We start from the raw sequence: 22,992 nt of genomic DNA on the forward strand, positions 1-22,992 counted from the left end.
GACGTTTCGAATGAGAGTAAGGATTATTCAGATCGCTGGATACTCGATTTTGCCAAAAAGGTCTGTCCGGACTCTGTACTGGAACAGAAAACCTTTCGCGACGCGTTTTTAGTAACTACGGAAGAGCCTCCATTTTCGATGTTGGAATTTTCAATGGCTCTCCTGTCGTGCAACAATAAGGCTCCAGGGTTAGATAAAATAAAATTCAACCTGTTGAAGAATCTACCCGACTCTGCAAAAAGACGCTTGTTGAATTTGTTCAACAAGTTTCTTGAGCTAAATATTGTTCCGCATGACTGGAGGGAGGTAAAAGTCATTGCTATTCGGAAACCCGGGAAACCTGCCTCTGATCACAATTCATATAGGCCGATTGCGATGCTCTCTTGCCTCCGGAAATTAATGGAGAAAATGATCCTCTTACGGTTAGACAAATGGGTCGAAACAAACGGTTTACTTTCAGATACTCAATTTGGCTTTCGCCGTGGCAAAGGGACGAACGATTGCCTAGCGTTGCTTTCTACTGAAATTCAACTTGCATTTGCTCGAAAAGAGCAAATGGCTTCTGCGTTCTTGGATATTAAGGGGGCTTTTGACTCTGTCTCTGTAAAAGTTTTAAGCGCGAAACTTCATTCGCAGGGACTTTCACCAAATTTGAATAACTTGTTGCTCAATTTGTTGTCAGAAAAGCATATGTATTTCTCACATGGCGATTCGACAACTTCCCGAATTAGTTACATGGGCCTTCCCCAGGGCTCATGTTTAAGTCCTCTCTTATATAATTTTTACGTCAATGACATCGATGAATGTCTTGCAAATTCATGCACGCTAAGGCAACTTGCAGACGATAGCGTTGTATCCATTACTGGTAGCGAGGCTAGCGATCTGCAAGGACCATTGCAAGAGACCTTAGACAATTTGTCTGAATGGTCTCTTAAGCTGGGTATCGAATACTCTCCGGAGAAAACTGAGTTGGTCGTTTTTTCTAGGAAGCATAACCCAGCTCAGCTGCAGCTCCCACTTACGGGTAAAACGCTCTCTCAGGTTTTAGTCGCTAAATATCTCGGGGTCTGGTTCGACTCTAAATGCACCTGGGCTTGTCATATTAGGTATCTGACACGAAAATGCCAACAGAGGATTAATTTTCTTCGTACGATTACCGGAACCTGGTGGGGAGCCCACCCAGGAGACCTTCTAAGGCTTTACCAAACAACGATATTGTCAGTCCTTGAGTACGGCTGTTTTTGCTTTCGCTCCGCCGCGAACACGCACATTATAAAATTAGAGAGAATACAATATCGTTGTTTGCGTATTGCCTTGGGTTGCATGCAGTCGACCCATACGATGAGTCTTGAAGTGTTAGCGGGTATTCTTCCGTTGAAACATCGTTTTTGGAATCTCTCTTACCGGTTGCTAATTCGATGCACAGTTATGAACCCATTAGTAATTGAAAATTTCGAGAGGTTGGTCGACCTTCAATCTCAATCCAGATTTATGACTTTATAGTTTGACTGTATGGCTCAAGATATTAATCCTTCTTCATACGATTCCTCCAATGTCGCACTTTTAGATACTTCTAATAATGCTATATTCTTCGACACCACCATGAAACAAGACATATCTGGTATCCCGGATCAATTGCGACCCCAAGAGATCCCTAAGATTTTTTCCAATAAGTTCAAACATGTTAGTTATGATAAAAGGTTTTACACTGACGGATCTAATCTAGATGAGTCCACTGGCTTCGGTGATTTCCACGAAAATTTTACCGCCTCCTACAAACTCGATGCTCCTGCTTCCGTGTACGTCGCAGAACTTGCTGCTATTCAGTACTCTCTTGGAATCATCGAAACCCTACCCATAGACCACTACTACATCTTCACAGATAGTCTCAGTGCCATTGAGGCTCTGCGATCGATGAAGCCTGTGAAGCACACCCCGTATTTCCTGGGGAAAATACGGCGGTTTTTAAGTGCTTTAAGAGATAAAAATTACCGGGTTACCTTAGCGTGGGTCCCTTCTCATTGCTCGATTCCGGGTAATGAAAAGACTGACTCTTTAGCTAAGGTGGGTGCTATTGATGGCGATATTTATGAAAGACCAATTGCTTATGATGAATTTTATAGCATTTTGCGTCAGAGAACACTCAACAGTTGGCAATCATCATGGAACGCAGATGAACTGGGACGGTGGCTACATTCCATTTTTCCTAAGGTATCGACGAAAGCATGGTTCAAGGGGTTGGATGTAGGTCGGGACTTCATTCACGTGATGTCCAGACTTATGTCCAATCACTACACGTTAAACACGCATCTCTTTCGTATAGGGCTTGTAGACAGTAATCACTGCGTTTGTGGCGATGGCTACCATGACATCGAGCATGTTGTTTGGTCGTGTACCGAATACTGTGGTGTTAGGTCCGAGCTTATAGATTCCCTTCGGGCCCGAGGAAAACAACCGAACGTACCCGTCAGAGACATTCTGGGAAGCGGTGATCTCCAGTACATGACACAGCTATACTGCTTTCTGAAAAACGCTGACATTAAAATCTAAAATTTTCTTTGTCTATTTGTCAGATTAAGGATACAAATATGCTATGCTGAAGACACGGAAACGAAGAGCCCGCATCTATGCTTACACAAATATTTTGAACCCACAACAAACAAGAATACAATTGCTCTACCAGTTGAAAAACAAAGTTCCAAAATAGTTTTAAGTCAAAATTGTATCTCCCCTCCTCTCATTTTAAATCCCCACTAGCTCGTAGTCGGCCGCGAGAATAAAAAAAGGCCTCCCTCTTTTCCCTGCTAATTTAGAATTTAAAAAAATGTACTTGGCTCAGTAAAACATAAATTGTATCGTGCCGTGTCAAATAAACTAATTTAAACCAAGTCCTTGGAAATGATTTTATCAAAATATTGGAATCAAAAAACAAATTTTTATTTTAATTAGCGAATGACTGGAAAACCGAAAACCCAATTTTGCTTTCTTAAATATTTCATTTAGGATATGTGTTTAGAATATAGGGTGAAGAATGACTGGTTCTCGTGGAAATAAATCGAAAAAAACTTGGTTTACATTGAAATGAATGTAATTAGGTAAATTGAAATGGATGTAATTAAGAAAAAATGCAGAAATTTGGGTTTTAAACAGATTTTGATGGTCAGAAATCGTTAAAAAACTATCCACGTGGTATGTGGACGGCCCCTAAGACAAAAAATGTAATTAGTTCATGAAGTACGAGTTTCTTTTTTATAAGTACGGCATACCAGTTCCTTATATAAAGGAGGTGGTCATAGATGTATTGGAAAAAGGAATGGTTTGCCCCCTGTGTTAATTGATAGAGGAGTTAAGATTAATTCATCTCTAAAAAATTTCTCGGAATATTCAATAGGATTTCTTTTGAGCAAGCAAAAAATCGCGGGTAATATATTTAAGAATAAATACCGAAAATGCACATAGAGAGATGAAAAAATAATGTCTTATCCTGTGAAAGGTGTTTGATCTAAACATTTTTAAGATAAAGTTTATGTTGAAATAGGTCATAAATAGCGTTTGAAATTCATCTATCTGTGGAAAACATTATTTTTTATATCGAAAGTGTTTCATTCAATTTTAAATACGATCAGGGCTGAGTTTAAAGTGAGATAGTTCAAAAAAATTTCAGGAAAATTCAACTGTGAGTTTTCAGTAGAACAACCTAAATCATATAAGCAATATCACAAACAAGTTTTTGACAACGATTATCATTTCAAAAAACAAAACAATCCGTAGATTAATGAAATCTAAACATGGTGATAAACTTTAAAACTTGATACTCACTTTTAGGTTCCGGTGCAGGCAGTCCCGCCTTCGGAGCGACGTGACCCTGGCAGGGCCGACCGATCCGACTCTGTGGCACTGGGATGGAACCAGCAGTAGTTGAGCCGACGCTGGCCAGCGAGCTAGTCGACGAACTGAGCGTCATCGATGGCGGTTTGATTCCCGAAGGTTTCGGAATTGATCTGGCAATTTTCGACGGCGCAATGGTTGAACTTTTCGGCTCAGAGGTGCCGTTTGAACCATTCGGTTCCGCACCGTTAGCACCATCAGGATCACTCATATTTTTTAAACTTTAACTAAGAACTTTTAGATTTGTAACACACACTAACACACAACACTCACTGAAATGGCAATAAAATGATTTTTTCGCTTATATCGTCCCGCTAGATTCTTCTCAATAAAATTACGCCCTGAAGAATCACAAACGAAGCACAGAACCATTGGAACAAACCATTTTCTGCTGCGTAATGAATTTCCGTCGATTTTTCACAGACCGGAATAACAACTTTTGCAGCAGATTCGAACAACGGGCAACTTCGACTATCGCCAGCCGCAAATGTTTTCCACTCCGGTGGACACAGAATGGACAAAAGGTTAAACCGAGATTGCCGGTGCACCATCACCCGCCTCTTCGCCCGGGGACAGGCATGATCGTTGTTTACGAAGTGATTTTTATTTAAAGAATACGCAGAGACGTCCCAGACGTCTTCTGTTGTGAGACGCAACGATTGACAGCCGGGCGCCTAATATTATTGTGTTTTCACTTCCAGCTAATGGTTTAAAATTGACGCAAATGAAATTTCGTACTATGACGAAGTAAGGTGGAATCACTTAGACCCGGGAATATATAACGCATTTGCGTTTAGGAGTAAAGGGATAAACTACAAATCAATTACTCACCTGAATCCTCGTTACTAATGAGAGTAAAATTTGGCTGTGGTGAAATATCAATTTAAAATTGAAACCGTTAAACTATTCTATATTTCGATACGACTATAAATAAGACGGGCAGAATGTCTTAACAAGAGCAGGGAACCAATAACTACTGGATTATTTGTAATCAAGTTTCATATCAACTTTTGTACATGTGGATTTGTAGCCATTACTTAGCAAGTCGGCGTATACGTCCTATTCACTTTAGATCAGATACCAATCGTCTGCCACTGTTTCATTCGTTTTAGTATCAAGTATCATGAATGAACAAAACCGATTCTTTTAAAACGTCGCCAGAGCGGCGCATCACGACGATGACGCGCTTCGTCTGATAATTAAACGCTGCAAACATCGCCCGATCGACGACTGAAACCAGCCGGTAATATAGAATTTCTTCTGCGATTGAACAAAGTATAGACAATTTTAACGTAACAGTAATGCTATTTAGGGCACTCTAATGACGCACCTTTCTCTTTAAATAGAATGCACGCCTAATGGGTGCCCTTGAACTAGTCACGCGACAGATACTATTTTAAGAACGTGTTCTTAGACTGATTAAATCTCAAGAATCTTTCCTACACCCAACGGACTCTCAACGGCTTTCCGCTTCTAAAAATAACAAATGCCCCTCAACGCAATACAAACCCCCTTTGATTGGTAAATACCGGCTCGCATCTCTTTCACACATCGAGAGCGCCGATCTTTCAGATTTCTGCCCGATAGGTTTTCTAGGTTAAATTATCAATTTATAACTGTATATCGCCAGCCAACGTTGCATAACCTTTTTGCAAACGCAATAAATCACCAACACGGACAATTTTTCCCTCTAGAATATCACAAGAAAACTCATCACATTTCACTGGTGGAATTTCACATCACGACACACTGGCCATCAAAGGTAAACAAAGCAGAAATGATACCCGAGAAGGAGCTCTTTCACTTACGACCGCCGGAAGCCAGCGATTAGAATTGCAATCTTACCACGGTTCACGAATTCTCACAAACGTTCCCCGCACCGTACGATTTATGATTAAGATTATTTCCACAAATTTCACTGAACAATAACACACTATAGTGAGTAAACTCGAACGCGGTTGCGAGAAAAAAATCTGCCTTGCCAGCAAAGACAACGACGACAACGGACAAAAAAATCAACGTAAATAATTATTTCGCTGCTCGCATACATGCACACGTCCGCAACATTACACCAACTGTCAAAAGCGAACCCAGCTGATGATGATGATTATGGGCGCAAGGTGGCCAGGTTTGGAAAGGGCGTCGTTTAAAAGTGGGAGCTATTTAAAAACATAGTCTTGTCAATTTCATTGCGTGTCGTACTTTAGAGTGCGACAAAAAAGTGCGAAATTGCCAAATTTTGCATTGAATAAATTTAGGGCCTACAGAGCACTTATTGATCTATTATTTGCGCATTTTTCGTAGTAGACACCAACATGGTACAATGTAAAACTGCAATTTTATCAGTGTTTTCCAAGGAACTGGCACGGTAGTAACAAACATGTATTTTTTACTTTCCACCAAAATTTACTTCACTTTATCTTAGAACAGACTTAATATACTAACACATATAACTTTAAATAATATGCATAACATTGCGAAAGGTGCTTAATATTATCCGAAATGCATACAATAATAATAGTCAATATTCGGCTGTTTTGCCCGTATCAGCACAAAAAAGGGTAAACTGGACATTTTTCAGGTGCCAGTGATGTTAATAACGTAACGCGTCAAATGTATGGTAGCTGACAGTGATGCCATTCCCATAGTGGGTTCAGTTAGCGCTGAAGTATACGATATACACTGGATTCTCTTTTCACGCGATTGATGCGTGAGCGCAAAAATAGAATCGCGTAAAAAAAATCGCGTAATTTTGAACAAACCGCGGAGAAAAATACTACAAGGTATACAGCCCTAGGGTTGTATAAAATGGTGACGTGGGACTGAACACTGTAATAAGGGGATTTTTTGTTACAAAATATACAGAGTCTGCAGACAGAATCAATGTGTTTGCTCAGCGACTGTACGTATTTTTATTTTCAACCTCCCCCGGAAATCAACTTTTGAAATATATTCAACAACACTCGAAAGAATAACCTTTATATTTGGCGATATTGTGCCTGTAGTATTTTTTTGTGCAAACAACATGTATATGACAATGCACAAGCATATCGTGCTTGTTGAAGAAGCACCAAGAATTTCTCGTAATGCGTCAAAGTGAGAATTAACTCTCTATCCTCAAAAACCAAATCCAATAATACGTTATAATAATGAATGGTTTTGTCTTATTTAACTCTAACTAAATCAAATTTATAGTATGGATCTTACTTTCAAAATAATATGGAAGCCCTTACAAAGGTTCATCAATTGGCAAACATAAGAAAATATTTTAAACGAAATTATTAACAAGTTCCAGTAAAAAATCGTAGCAATCCACAATTACATTTTTATTTTTGCTTGACAATTTTTTCATTTGCCTACAACTACATTCGCTGTATTACGAAGACAGGAAATATACGTTTATTATGGTAAAGCTTAGAATAATAATATATCATCTAACAATTTTGAAATCTAAAAAGAGATTCTGTACGAATCTTACTAAATAAACAAAAAAATCACAAGCATTCGCAGGCTCTTACTCTTCAATAATGTATATATTTAGGAATTTACTCTTTCGATACTATCCGGTCACGATTATTTAGTGAATATCGAGGATAAAATTAAATAAATATCCGTTGCAAAAATTTTCAATTTTTGTTAAGTAATTTATGGTAATCATATTTATAAGATAAATCAACATTTATTTCGAAATTGATACAGGGAATATCACAGGGAACGGATGGTGTCCATTCACGTTGTCTGTGCTAGGAATGCTCGCATGTAATTGGTTCACTATTGACGTAAATTTGTTATTGAAATTTTTCATCAATTTTACCGCTTAGCAATGAAATTAGAGTGATAATTAAAATTGTTATACATTTTATCTATCCAACAACATATTGGTTATTATTACCCATCATGTGGTTATGCTGTTATTATCGTTTGAAATCTGACGCAACATATACCCGTTTCATTTCCAATTTTACAGAATGCATCCCAGTATAGTAAACAAAGACGTGTCCCACGTCAAAAAAAGACTCGAAATGTGTTTATGCAATTGCTCATGTACGGTATATGGGCGAATTTAAATTTAATATTGTACGAGCAATTATTGATTCTAAAAAATCGAAAGACAACGATAAACATTTTTAAAAAAATCACGTTTTGTTAATAAAATTACACTCTTTCAGCTGATAAATCCAGTTTTTTTTTACGAACCATAGTGGTGGTTGCAATAACGCGTTTTCATAATATGCGAGCCTGCCTGTCCGCTTAAGCGCAGTATGCAGATGAAAAGAAATTTCTTTTCCTATCTCAATCCCATGTAAAATTCATGTACTGATTCAGGCAATGAAGTTGATTGTTTGCTCGTCTGATCGTCCCTTAGTCCCAAGATATTTTGGCTTGCAAGTGGAATCGCACTTACTGACGATAGATAACCTAATAGCGAATTTCTTTGTTCCACCAGCTCACCTCGTTTTGACCTGGAAGCAACCTAACTGATTTGTCGTTTCTTTATTTCTCGGCAAATTTGTCCTGAGGCAGTGGAATAAAGAAATTCGCTATTACTGTGAAGCTTTCTCAGCTGTCAAAATTCCGTGTGGTAAAAAGAATCAAAACGAAATACTCGAGTGGTCTCCAACTTACACGGTAAGAGTCGAAAACCCATTAATGGGTACTTTATCAACCATTTCGCCAAAAAGTGAGCCATTCCATTTAGTGGGTAAACTCGATTTACCCATTAACGGGTAAACCGATAAAACGTCAAAAACTGGGTACAAAATTACTCATTTTGAGAAATGAATTTTCTCAAGGAAATGGGTGAAATTTTACCCATTAATAAATAAACGGAAACTTTGTGATTATCACTCAAAAAAATGAAAAGAAGTGAAAGTGAAATCAATTATTTTTAATTATTTGCAAAAATGAATCTTATTTACGAAAACAGAAGTATTTTATCTGCTATCATCAATTGTCAGAATCGCTATTCTCTGCAACAAAGCCAATACCAGACGGATAGTGAACATTCTAGACCTAATATAAAAACAATCTCACATTGTAAAGTTCAATACTTGATAAAACATACTGTTTACCTTGCAACTTCTTGAACGACGTAGTATCGAATCTCTTTTAAAGTCCTTCCATGGCAATTGTTGACAAATAATAAACAAAACAGATCGTAGAGTTAACGCGTGCGAACAAATCGACTGAGCAAACTAAAAAGATGCTTGAAGTATTTTTTCACCCATTAATGGGTAAACAACTGACCCATTTTTTTCTAAAAACATGTCTTTCTAATGCGAACAATTTTACCCATTTCGCATTTTTAAATTTACCCATTCTTTTGACAGCCGCATATGACAGAAAAAAATGGGTACAACAATACCCATTAATGGGTTTTCAACTCTTACCGTGTAGAAAAGTTCTTCTCTTTGAGTATATTAGTTAGTCGAGTAGTTTGAAGGATGTTGAGATCAACTAGCATTAACCGTGTTTACCATGAAATAATCTCCAGCATCGCCAGAATAGATCATTGCATGATGACGAGTAAAGTAAAGTAAAGTAAGAGAGGTGAAATTGTCACAAAATAGAGCTTTGACACTTTTTTTCGAAGTTTGCCATCAAATTTTAGTTTTCACGATAAAAAAAATGTGAAAAATTATACATACTATGAAACTGATTCAAAATGATAAGTGAAAACTGTAAGAAATTTAAGGCACACAAAATTTGTATGCTGAACGTTGAGGTGAAATATGCGTTTTGATGTGTTTTATTGATTTTTTCACTAATGAACTTCAATATTGTTTTATAGTATTTAAAACTACCATTTATGAAATAAAACAAATTTCAGACTACATCGATAATTGCAACGCGTTAGAAATATTTCAAATTTTCTCAGATGCGTTCGCCGGCTGATTTCGGTCAACATATGAAGAAGCATGTGTAATAAAAGAATTTATACAGTGAAAAAAAAAAACTTATCTATATTTCGCATCCAAAAATGTTGTTGATTGTTTGAAAAGTATTGTATTGTATTAATGTTGAACTACTGTGTGACTTGAGAACTGTTAATAAGCATTGCATTCCTAAATGCATATTTAAGTGCTGGAAAAATTATTGTTGGACGAACGTGTGGTGCTGACATGTAGTGTATAAAAAAAATAAATAAAAAAAATAATAATAATAAATAATCGTACATTAATTTGTTTAGTTTTCCTAGTCTAGAACTGTAAATTGAACCTCCCTACAAATATCTTCATTGCCTTAGAGCAATAAACAACCAGCAGCGTACACGCAGATACGGGAATGGCAGAACTCGAAAAAATTGTATAGTTGTATGTGCTTCATATGCAGCAACTGTGAGTGGGGATAGATATACATATGCTCCACATTCTGCAACTGGTGATTTTCAGAAAGCGTATAAAAGAAGCGCGCCTTCGGAAAAAGGCTCATTCTTGCGGATACTTTCAACAGCGATGGACGCAATGGCAACTCTAGCCAAGCAGAAGAGGAGAACGCGAGCGGGACTGGACGACACACAAACCGGAGGAAGGACTATAGATGGCGCGGAGGGCCCCATCGATTCGGCAACGGATATACAGGGCGGAGGACCTGGACATGCTGCGTGCAGGCGGCCGGTACCGGGGTTGATACAAGCATGTTATGCTTCATCATTTACTCAACCGGACCCAATGCAGGCTGCAGCCGATAACCCGCTGGCTGCTAGTGGACTACCCATGGACAGCGTCGAGACAAATTAGCAAGCATCCGCTTGCTCTCCGGATCACGACAATGGCGCAGTCGAGCCTCCTAAAAAGTAAGTATACCTGCGTCTGGGTCCGGTGGAATTAGATGGACTCCGTTTCACGTGTAAGGTTTCCGATGGATAAAGGCGGTTTCCTTATAATGTATCAAAATTATGGCTCCGGTGGTAATAGACGGACACCAGTTTTTGTTCGTTTCCGATGGAGATGGGCGGAACCATAGAATTTCGGCTCCGGTGGATATAGACGGAAGCCGTATTTATTTTTGTTGTTTGAAAAAATATGATCATAAAAAAATTTTTGAAGAAGTTTCGAAAACCTTCAAAGAAAAAGTTGATGAAGCAACTGCAAGAGGCATTAGAGAAGAATGATACTCTTCGGGAACAAGTTGCAACACTTACAGCAGACACGCTGCCACGGGTTGGAATCGAATACCCTTGCTCTAGTACCATGCGTCAAGATTTTGGAGAAGCGGATCATAACTCATTATTGCTTTCAACTATGAGCAGTTTTACTCTTGGTACTATCAACATTCCAGAATGTCTTCCTTCAGACGGAGAGACTGAAATCGATAAGAGAGCATTCGAATATTGGAAAGATATCTTCTATGCTTCCATCCAGCTCGTCAATACTAGGGACGAGCACACCTTTTTCGGTTTATTTAAGATAAAGGCGGGATCGAAACTACGAGAAATTTTCAATACAACAGTGTCATCGCCAGGCATGGCAAATGAGTTGATCGCTCCTTTAACTAATGCAATAGAGAGACTGGACGAATATTTCAGCTCTCGAACATATATTTTAGCGCAAAGGGGCAAGTTGATGAACATGTCCCAGGCACCGACAGAAAGCAGCATCCAATTTGTGAGACGAGTTGGAAATGCGGCGCAAATGTGCAACTATGAGGAAGACCAGGAAATGGAAGCAATGGTACGAGTATCAACTCAAGGGGCATCGGACAGTCGGGTTCGAGTACTAGCCTACAGAAACTGGATAAAACAAGGTACCCTGAAATCCTTTATCGACTTGGTACGCGACAGAGAACTAGAAAAAGTGAATGAAGAAGAGTATCAGCGTAATCGTGGTCATAACAATGTTATGACGGTTGCCGCCGTGGAAAAACAATCAATCGATGCATCAGAACGCCATTACGGACAGAGTCGCTACAATTTCAGAGGGAACAATCGTTTCAGTGGTCGTAGAGGTTTTCGTGGAGTTAATGCGAGAGGAAAAGCATTAGGACGATCACACCAACAATATGGACCAGTTAATAATTGTTGGCGATGTGGAAGCATTTTCCATTTTCCGAATCAGTGTCACGCGATGCAGAAGACTTGCCGTAGTTGTGGCAAAATTGGTCATGTTGAACGCGTTTGTACATCGTCTCAATCAGGTCAAATGAAACGACGAGGAGACTTTATTGAAGAGATACCAGATAGGAAGATTGCTGCTATCGAAATGCCGATATATCAAAATGATGAAGAAGTCTGCAAGGAGGTACGCGATGAAAATGAAAATTTGGCTACTTAATGCTTTCTCGATTTTTATGATACTGTTTGTTCACGATTTAACCAAAAAATAAATACAATCTGTGTCGAATACACTTGTAGATTTTCAACTTTATCATAAGTCCTTGATTCGTCATTTTTTACGCCACTCACTTGTTTCTCTTTCAATTTGAAATGTTTCCACTTGTTGAAATATTAGCCCGTTCTTGATCGCTTTTGATAGTCATCGTAAATCTCTTCTTTCAATCAAAATTACTATCAAGCTGCTTCTTTTAACCCTCAAATCTGGGTTTCAAAACGTTTATTTTCTCATGATAAATATCCCTTATAAGTTTATGAATATTATGCATTGAGTAATAGTTCTGTCCGCCAACAGGTCGATGATAAAATTGAAAATCCTCTGTATTTCATGAAAAAAAAAATCAACTGCGCTATCATAAAAATCTGAGAATACAAAAAAAAAAATGATTAGAAGTAATAATCCTAATAGACGGTATTTTTTACAGTCTGCATTGCTCGTTACAGAGAGGTTTGGTGAAACAGCTGACTTAGAAAATTTCGGAAAGACTCATATTGTAACTGAAAGAGATGCTTACGTTGAGGCTCGAATCGCCAATACAAAGGTTCGGCTGTTCATCGATTCAGGTGCTCAAGATATCACAGTCACGAAAAAGTCCTTCGATAACATACTAAACAATCCTGACAACAACAAACTTCTTGCGTTGAATTATTCAACCGATAAGCAGCTTAAAGCTTATGCAGCTAACGACGGCATCAAAGTTATTGCTGTTTTTTCGGCAGAGTTATTCATTTCTAAAGATAGGCCAGTAATGATTTAAGAATTCTACGTTGTTGAAGAATCGAGATCACTACTTGGGTTTATAACGGCTACGAGGTATAGTGTCCTTGCAGTGGGGTTGAAAGTACCTATAAACCACCCGCATATTAATCGATTGTGGAGATGTGAACTAAGCATCGCAGTTTGCACTCAAAATGAAACACCCTTGAAGTACGGAGAGTTCCCTAAGTTTAACGTTCCTCCTATTTCTTTAAAATATGACAAGAAATGCCACCTTCACGCTGCATTTACACGAATATACCAGCAGCGTTCAAAGAAATCACGAAACAAAAACTGGAGGAGCTACTTTCAATAGGGATTATCGAGAAAGTCACACATGAAATGGACAGATCCTTTTGCTCATCGATGCTGGTGGTGCCGAAGGGAAGAGATGACATTCGTCTTGTAATCGACCTTAGAGGTCCAAATCGCTGCATTTATCGTACTCCCTTTAAAATGCCTACTTTCGAGTCTATCTTGATGAAGCTCCATGGTGCGCAGTGGTTTTCTACCATCGATCTATGCAGTGCCTTTTTTCATGTCGAGTTAGACGAAGATTGCCGCCACTTAACGAACTTTTTTGATGGAGAAGAAATTTATCGATACTGTCGACTTCCTTTTGGGCTATGTAATGCTCCTAATATATTTCAGGAAATAATGCAAACGATCGTACTGGCGGAGTGCGAAGGTACTGTCAACTACTTAGATGATATTTTGGTATTTGGCAACACCAAGGAGGAACATGACACAAATTTGGCCAAGGTTTTAAGCTGTTTAGAGAACCATAACGTGAAAATCAATCAAAATAAGTGTGTTTACGGTAAACAAATCCTAGCGTTCCTTGGTTTTACTCTTTCATCGGATGGATGGAAAATCGAGGCTGAGAAACTTGAAGCCATCAAAAACTTCAAGAACCCAGAAACAATTGCCGAAGTAAAAAGCTTTCTAGGGCTTATAAATTTCATGGAAAAGTTCATTCATCAGAGAGCACACAAAACTCATCGACTTCGTGAATTGGCAAGAGCGGATCGTTTCTTTTGGAACCAAGAGTTGGAAGAGGAACTCGAGTATCTCAAAAAGGACGCCCTAAAAGCAATAACTACGTTGGGTTACTTCAATAGAGACGATCGTACGGAGCTTTACGTGGACGCTTCTCCCCATGGCCTGGGTGCAGTGATGGTTCAGTTTGATGACAACTTGAAAGCAAGAATTATTAGCTGCGCTTCGAAAACTTTAACGCCCTCTGAACAAAAATACCCTCAAACACAGAAAGAGGCTCTGGCGATGGTATGGGGAGTCGAAAGATTCTCCATGTATTTGATGAGTTTGAATTTCACTATTCGCACTGACGCAGAATCCAATGAATTCATTTTCGGAGGACTTCATCGAATTGGCAAGAGGGCAGTTTCCAGAGCCGAGGCATAAGCTCTAAGGCTACAACCTTATCATTTTGATGTCAAACGTGTGACAGGGGAGGACAATGTAGCCGATGCCCTCTCAAGACTTGTATGCTCCTCAGAAACAGCTGAACCTTTCGATGATGCAGGCGAGAAACATTTGCTATATTTTTTGGATGCTGGTGGAATCGAAATCACTTGGGATGAAATTGAACTTCATGCACAAAGTGATGAGCTACTTAACAAAGTGAAATTGTCTATTGAAACCGGTATATGGGAGCGAGGATTGCGCCGTTTCGAATGTCATGCTAAAGAGCTTCACGTGCTGGGAACATTACTATTTAAAAATAATAAAATAATTCTCCCTACCTCATTGCAACAACGAGCAATAGCGTCTGCTCATCAAGGACATGTGGGTGCAGCGTCTACCAAAAGAATTCTACGAGAATATTTTTGGTGGCCGGAAATGTCTGTAGCTGTTGACTTACATGTACAGCATTGCGAGACTTGTTTACGACTGTCAAGGAAGAACTCTCCAATTCCTTTAAGCAGCAGAGATCTCCCAGAAGGCCCTTGGGAGATTCTTCAAATAGATTTCTTTACAGATAAAGAATTTGGCAAAGGAGAATTTCTAGTCATCTTTGACACCTATTCGAGATATTTACACGTTATCGAGATGAATAGCATGGATGCAGATGCCACAAACGAAGCTCTTAACAAAGTATTTGCTCTCTGGGGCTACCCCTTGATTCTCCAGAGTGATAACGGACCTCTGTTTCAAAGTGACAAATTTATCGAAACATGGGAGCAAAAAGGAATCAAAATTCGGAAGGCAATCCCGCTGAGTCACAGTTGTTTTAGCGCAATTCAAGAAACTCAAATCAGACGCTACCTTCGGCAGTTAAAAATTTGTGATAATTGCGAGAGACGGAGCGAAGATAGTCGTGCGAAGTGAGAGGGGTGTACTTTACTCTCGGAATGTACAGGATGCCAAACGAATCCAAAACTATGGGCAACGAGATGAAGCACAACCGCCTGAGTATCCACCATCCTCTTCTTTCCCAAATAATCACGATATTACAAACAATGAAGAAATGAACATCCAATATACAGATAGAAGGCCAAAGAGACAAATAGTAAAACCTAAGCGATTTGACGACATGTTTGTGTATACAATTTTCGATTAGAGTAGGGGTAGGATGTGATGTGGTGCTGACATGTAGTGTATAAAAAAAAAATAAAAAAAAAATAATAATAAAAAATCGTACATTAATTTGTTTAGTTTTCCTAGTCTAGAACTATAAATTGAACCTCCCTACAAATATCTTCATTGGCTTAAAACAATAAACAACAAGCAGCGTACACGCAGATACGGGAATGGCAGAACTCGAAAAAATTGTATAGTTGTATGCAGAGGTGGGCACCATTCCGCTAATTCGCTAATTCGCTAATTAGCGACGCTAAAATTCAGTTAGCGATTTAGCGATTTCGCTAATTTTTGAGCTGGTTAGCGAAACTGTTAGCGTCGCTAAAATTTTGGCCTTCGAAACGCTAATCGCTAATTCGCTAAATTTTGTAGAGAAGCGACAATAGAAATATTTAGAAAAACTGTGAATTGCTGATGGCGTACGTAAATTGCTTCGAAAGATGAACATACTTTACTGCGAAAGTTACTTTTGTCATTTTTTTACCCTAGAAAGGAGTTCCAGCTATCGTACAAGCCACAGGAGCATTTTGAAGAACAAGCACAAGGTCTAGATTGAATTTTCGGCACACCAAGAACTTTGGTAAATTGCAATGCGCTCGAAATTATGACAACTTTGGTTCTACTTTTTCGATTCAGATAATAATTGAATTTTTATGAAAACATTCCTAAGAGTATCTATTTTCAATGCAAGCTAAATAACTTTTGTTATTCTTGTTTTTACAAAATCAAATATGAATACCGTTTCGTGAACCTCTTACTGTGAATAGCTTTAAAAAGTAATTGTTGTCGTTTGTTTAACCAAAACAGATCAAAGTGGTCCAAATCTGACAAAACACGAGCAATAAATATAGCGATATGACTATTCACATATTAAAAAGTTAGCGATTAGCAAAAGTTCCGCTAAGGTGGGTTTAGCGTTTAGCGTTTAGCGATTATCGAGCTAAATTTTCCGGTTAGCGACTTAGCGATTAGCGTCGCTAAATTTTCGGTTAGCGGTGCCCACCACTGGTTGTATGTGCTTCATATGCAGCAACTGTGAGTGGGGATAGATATACATATGCTCCACATTCTGCAACTGGTGATTTTCAGAAAGCGTATAAAAGAAGCGCGCCTTCGGAAAAAGGCTCATTCTTGCGGATACTTTCAACAGCGACGGACGCAATGGCAACTCTAGCCAAGCAGAAGAGGAGAACGCGAGCGGGACTGGACGACACACAAACCGGAGGAAGGACTATAGATGGCGCGGAGGGCCCCATCGATTCGGCAACGGATATACAGGGCGGAGGACCTGGACATGCTGCGTGCAGGCGGCCGGTACCGGGGTTGATACAAGCATGTTATGCTTCATCATTTACTCAACCGGACCCAATGCAGGCTGCAGCCGATAACCCGCTGGCTGCTAGTGGACTACCAATGGACAGCGTCGAGACAAATTTCCAAGCATCCGCTTGCTCTCCGGATCACGACAGAACGCAGCTTGAATATTGATAATCATTCTATCCAGCTTTTCACGCACCATTATGGCGGACGATATACAGTCCACATATACAGTACATATAAGACTTGGGCCGCTTTTTAGTTAGGATTACGCTGGTTGGGTCATGACCCAGTTAAAAATCAGCTGGAAATCAAAATTTTTGGTCGTTAAGTTGACAACCTAATATGTCGGATTTTTGATGGGCGAAAACGTGTATCCTAAAAAAATATTTTAAAATTTGAGTTATAAAAATATTCATTTAAAATTTATTAGACGCGACAGAAATCGATAAAAATAACAAATATTCATGAGAAATAACAAGGTTAACAAAAAAATATACGTCAAACGCTAGTTTTGTTATTGGGTCCTCACAAAGATGACTAGAACAAGATTCCTGACTCTTGCAGTATTCAGCGGACACGATTGTCGCTGTGCGTGAATGAAAGTCGAACTAACTTGTATACTGGTATTTTGATGATGACGACAAGGTGGCGAAAGGTGAGCTTTTTTTTTCAGTATCCTTGTATAGTCATGCCATCTAATTTTCAATGTCCTTATATGGCGCTTCTATCTAGTTTTCATTTTCATCTAGCGAACTATGCACGATAAATCGATTTTGCTAATAACCAGTTTTATGAGCATTTAAGTTATCAGATGGCAGTACTAACTGTTGTGAAGGTGTTGTGGGCAAAATGTATGAAAAAACTGGAAGTCAGGTTTCTTGTTCTAGTCATCTTTGGTCCTCATCAACTGCGATATTTCTTCCCAAGAGATAACGAGTCAATTCAAGCTTATGCTGCTTGAACATTACTTCTTCGATGAGCTTCTTCAGCAACTGTGTGGAACGTCCTTCCGACAAGGTCCACTTCGCCAGCGAAGCAGATAAATTGGCTGGATTTAGCAAAGATCGTGCCCCGCATGTTAGAGGTCACACGTTTCATAAGACCTTCGAACGCAATGTTGAACAGGAGGCAGAAAAGTCTGTCGCCTTGTCGAAGTCCTTGCGTGTTTCAGACGGGCTTGATAAGGCACGTGAAATCTTCACACAGCTCTGTACACTATCCATCGTGGTTTTGATCAGTCTTGTTAGTTTCACAGGGATACCATTTTTGTCCATAACTATCCATCGCTTTACACGGTCGAGTGACGTAAGCGGCTTTAAAATCGATGAATAGGTGGTGCAAGGGGACTTGATGTTCAAGACATTCTTGGAAAATCTGCCGTAGCTTAAAGATTTGGTCCGTTGTTGATCGCCTATCCACAAAACCGGCTTGAAAACTTCCCGCAAACTTTCTTGCCAGTAGCGAGAAATAGCGAGACTTTGTACTTGAGCTGCTTGAAAGCATTCTTAACTTCACTTATCGTATTGAGCGTTATGATTCCCTCATCCGCTGTGCTGTGCGTTCCTCCTACCGTTTTGATCCTCTGCCTCCATCCTGTCGATCACCTTACGTTCGTACGTTAAGATTTTTTTATCTTCATCCCGACACATTTTAGCTCGCGGCACAAAGCCTGGGCGAGATGCGTTTAGTTTCTTGTAGAAACTACGTGTTTCTTGAGAGAGATACAGTTCCCTAATTTCCTAATACTCCAGCTCTTCCTGGTGGCGCTTTTTGTTCCGGAAAAGATGGGTGCTGTCTTCGCTTCTGTATGTATCGACTCACATTATGACGAGTCCTTTGCCTCAGCATCAATGCCCGCTCCGTATTCATGTCGTGTCTTTTCACACTGCTCGTCGATTCATCCGTTACGTCGATTCATCTCGACGAACCCAACTGCATTTTCCGCTGCGTTGTTAATGGCTGTTATCATAGTACTCAAGCAGTTCCAGAGGAACTTCGGTTAGTTCTCCCTCATCCGGCAGCGCTACACAAGACTTTGCGCGTACGCAGTAACACCTTCGGGGAGTTTGAGTCGCTCCGTGGCTCCGTGTTGACGATATGGAAGGCATACCTCCTGCAACAATGTCGGACTTGCGGACCCCAATAACTTGCGGTTCCATGATCCGAGTTTCCAATCGTTAGTCCGTTTTCGTTGCCAAGGTCTATGCCGATTGTTCCGGTCCGTACTACCATTGTTCTCTTTCTGTACTGATTGTTTTAACGGTTGGCCCAGTCTCGACGGAGAACCATCATGAAAGCACTGTTTAAAGTCCCACTCTGGCACCAGGACGTTGTTGATTCGCCCCTAACATGGAGAACAGACGCTGTTTTGAGCCGCACCATTTTGGTGAACAGAGGCTCGGCGAAGTATTTTCTCTTCCACCGAAATATAGTTAACGCGCCAATGCGTGAATCCCAAAATACCCCTAACAGTGAAATAAAACGTTAGCATGATATAGAACAGCGGTTCTCAACCTTTTTTTTGTTCGCGTACTCCCTGACGATATTTTTCATATCGATTGTACCCCCTGGCCTGTAATGTTTTCGCAGAGTGGGAGAGAGTAGTGGTAGTCTTGTTTAGGTTTAAAATTGAACTATGGTTTGTTTGATTGCTACAGTCATGTTTTAAGAGCAAGATTGAAAAACAAATGAAGTATTTTAAAGAAAAATTGCTTTGTCCGCCATTACTGATTTTTCTTTCGCGTACCCCCTGAAGGCTTTCGAGTACCCCCAGGGGTACGCGTACCCCAGGTTGAGAACCGCTGATATAGAAGGACTTTGATTTGATATCTTCTAGCTGACGTGTACGGTTGTGTACGGGCTTCAAAGCATTCATAGACAGTTTGCGACTTTCTGTAGGCCCTTACAAATGTTTTTGTGGCACTATTGCTTGTACTGAAGAGTTGATTTGAGATGCGCTCACGGCAGGAAAGCAGAAATCACTTCTGCACTTCTATTATATATAATTTTGTACGGAAATTGGGCTCCGTAGAGCGAATATTAGCAGCAGATACTCTACTGTCTTCCATCGTTAAGGTCGTTAAACGTTATAACAGAAGTCGATGGTTTGTGGAATCTTTTAGAGACGCAAAATTTCCAGTGAATTTCTTTTCGAATCTTATTTTACTAAAACCCATCGGTAACAGGGATTAAGCTGATGCTTCTATTGTGACTTTGTTCCAGCCGAATATTGAATTGTGTACTTCATTGAATACGTTGTGTAAGGATTCAACGTATTCTATCGCAACGATTATAGGCTACTGTTCGTAGCTAGCTGTAATACACCCAACAAGTTAAACACTGTCTCCCTGACTAAGTCAACACGCAGCTGCCAAATTTGTGAGGCTTTGATATCATTTATCAGATATAGGGTTTCCATACTTTCTGATTTACTAGAATACCTCATACTGATGTTCTTTCAACATAACAATGAAGAACCAACACATTTCAGATGTTTTTCTAATTATTATCCTTACTCCATCATTGCTGCACTGCCGGGTGTTCTAGTCTCCTAATCAGCTAGTCACCCTATTCAAAAAATCTATGAATTTCCATCGTTAATATTTCCTATTCTTTTACTAGCTCAGAAACTCCAAGATACACTCAATTCACAATTAGTAGATTGAAAACTTAAATAATTATTCAATATTTCGGATGATGAAAATATATATATTTTCGGATCGCTCAATCTTTCGTCCGTTGTTCGCCTGTGCCCCGTCGAATCGATTTGTTCTCACTCGTTTTTTTTTTACAATCGCTACCTTCATATCTTAGGTGCCTACATAGTATTATACCACTAAATAATATTTTGCACAGGACATACGGCTTCGCTTACTCAAAAATCAGCGAACCTGAGGCATAACTAACGCTGGAGTCTTTTTTATCACAGCACTGATTGCTTTGGTCGTACTTGAGAAACTTTAAGCTCATTCGATAACCACGTCGCTTCAGTTCTTCTACCGACTGAAAGGAGAAACTGTATTAGAATTTAGTTCTTGTCTTCATTAAAAGCAAAACCCACCTGCAGCAACACGCCGATCGGATGGCGTCCGCATATGGTATTGTTGTACTTTCGCAGATATTCGCCGAAGCTTTCCGGCTTGAGCGTTTCGATCAGATCCATGCCCATCTTGTCTAGCGTTTCGATCCACTTGTAAATCGGACCATGTGATTCCTCGTAGTAGGTATACCTGAAGCGGGCACCCCAATGGCAAAAATCGGACGATATGACAAAGAGATTCTGCGGATCAGCCAGATATGGGGCTAGCAATTTTCCGTATGTTTCTTCCCACTCGTTGCTGATCGAGCCGACCATGATTGGCACTACTGTGAACTGGTCTCGGAAGCTACGGGGAGAAACCGATAACTATAAAAAATAGGGACAAAGGTTCAACACTTACTCTTCCATCACTTTGGCCACATACGGAAGATGCATCTCAATGCTATGCTCATCTTCGTCCGTCTTTTGGTCCATCCACTTGAAGTGGCCAGTCGCCTCCAGTTCGGCGTTAACCTGTTGATCTACCTTGAGATCATATAGCGGAGTACGGCAATACTGGGCAGCTGATAAAGCGCAGCGCGACAAGCGCACGTGATGTGACGGTCCCAAAATAAAAACTCGTTTACTGAAAAAAGAAAATCAAATTTCGATACAGATAAGTACTGACAAATGTACTTACACAACCGCCGGACTGATCTGCCGGTAAGCCCATGCTCCACATGCCCCACAGTAACGATAACCAGCGTGGCTGCAAAAAGAAAGCATAGAGTTTTAATACAACGGAATTTAACACCAGCAGGGCATATTTACGGAGCAATAATTGCACGGGCCGGCCCAAAGGTCAAATCAGCGTCGTCCAACCATTTAGAGAGTTGTCGATTTAAATCGGAACCTGATTGTGTGTGAAACAGAAATGAATTATGGTAACTGAAAATAATTTTTCATCGCTTGAGCAACAGGAAAAAAAGCGTAGGAAAGAATACATTACGCTTGTCTACTGAAATTCTGAACGACTTCTGAGAAAGCAATTAAAATGGGAAAACAGCCATCAACAGCGATGGCAACGTGACATTCGGTGACCCGCAGCACTTACCTGAGTCTGTATACCAGCTTCCGGCGTGAGAAGCCTCTCGGTAGGTCATTTCGTACTTGAGATGTTCAGCAGCCAACCAACTTCAGCAGCGCAAAGGTTTCTAACGTAGCTTTTTTCAGTGGTAAGCAATAAGCAGGTTTGTGTTTGTCAATCTTGTCAATGACTATGCAGTTAATGACAATGACGATGATTAACTTTCTTTTCGTTTGGTCTTGCTCTCGCACTAACCCTTTAACAACGTTCTTGCTCACACTCGTTACTTCAAAGAGAAAGACGATATTAAAAAGGCAAATGTCTTTGCAGGTTGACACAAAACAATTTGTCCAATCTGTGAGCACTTTCGCGGACCACCAAACTGCACAAAATGATAACAAATACACTTATGCACAGCTCCGTATGAATCCTGCGAAAAAACACACAATAAATCGCCTCAAAACACTATTTTTAATCTGACCTAAGCGACAAAAAGCCTCCACTCAGAGCTGCTACTGCACCCTCTTTGATGTGTTAGACACGAACTTTTCCATCTCCTTTTCTTTGTCTGTTCAGCATAAGGTTGCCAGACTTCTAGATAGATTGATGATTTGTCATTTTCACTAATCAGAGATCGGACATTGGGAAAATCGCTCTTTTTTTGTCGAATAATGACCTTGTTTTGGTTTTATTGTGAGAAACAGTGGGGGAAAAATGCTTTTGAATTACAGTCGCCGTTCGACAACTGCAAGACTTTAAACTGCAACGCTTATTAACTGCAAGACCGATAACTGAAACAACTTTGCAGTTATCGGACCGCAATCCGTCAAAGCTGATGATCATATTATCCATTTAGTTAAAAATTGCAGTTGTCGACGGGCGACAATTGATTTTACTCTTATGCCGCACATTTTACCTTACGTCGCAAATAGTCCGCTGTATAGCGCATCTGATGTGCTATAGACCATCGCACGGTGAGTTTGACA

General features: G+C 39.8%; 2 protein-coding genes and 1 long non-coding RNA gene across 13 annotated transcripts in view; 1 reads left to right on the forward strand and 2 right to left on the reverse strand.

The window, feature by feature from the left end:
• Positions 1–4,192, forward strand: part of LOC129732190 (uncharacterized) — an 87,501-nt gene extending 83,309 nt beyond the window's left edge. Inside the window, exon 2 of the long non-coding RNA XR_008729198.1 lies at positions 3,826–4,192. This is a non-coding gene — a long non-coding RNA (uncharacterized LOC129732190). The remainder of the gene's footprint in view (positions 1–3,825) is intronic.
• LOC129732187 (restin homolog) overlaps positions 1–5,930 on the reverse strand; it is a 177,439-nt gene extending 171,509 nt beyond the window's left edge. For 4 of the 11 annotated variants that reach the window (XM_055692794.1, XM_055692793.1, XM_055692788.1 and 1 more), the window contains exons 1-2: positions 5,734–5,929; positions 3,820–4,160 (exon numbers count right to left, since the gene is read on the reverse strand). In XM_055692794.1, coding sequence (XP_055548769.1) covers positions 3,820–4,099 — 280 coding nt within the window. In that variant the 5' untranslated portion in view covers positions 4,100–4,160; positions 5,734–5,929. Of the gene's footprint in view, positions 1–3,819; positions 4,230–4,719; positions 4,754–5,733 lie in introns of all 11 variants that reach the window. The other 7 variants (XM_055692791.1, XM_055692790.1, XM_055692784.1 and 4 more) reach the window with 5 other exon arrangements.
• A 14,455-nt stretch (positions 5,931–20,385) lies between these two features.
• Positions 20,386–22,551, reverse strand: LOC129731798 (protein MEMO1). Its single transcript, XM_055692109.1, has 6 exons — positions 22,034–22,551; positions 21,751–21,832; positions 21,620–21,688; positions 21,341–21,565; positions 20,962–21,286; positions 20,386–20,903 (listed from the first exon to the last, which is right to left on the reverse strand). Exons 1-6 carry the CDS (start codon positions 22,080–22,082, stop codon positions 20,772–20,774), a joined length of 882 nt encoding a protein of 293 aa, XP_055548084.1. The 5' UTR covers positions 22,083–22,551; the 3' UTR covers positions 20,386–20,771.
• Between the last annotated feature and the right edge of the window lie 441 nt (positions 22,552–22,992).

Source organism: Wyeomyia smithii, chromosome 3, assembly GCF_029784165.1.
Source record: "Wyeomyia smithii strain HCP4-BCI-WySm-NY-G18 chromosome 3, ASM2978416v1, whole genome shotgun sequence".
Taxonomy (NCBI): domain Eukaryota; kingdom Metazoa; phylum Arthropoda; class Insecta; order Diptera; family Culicidae; genus Wyeomyia; species Wyeomyia smithii.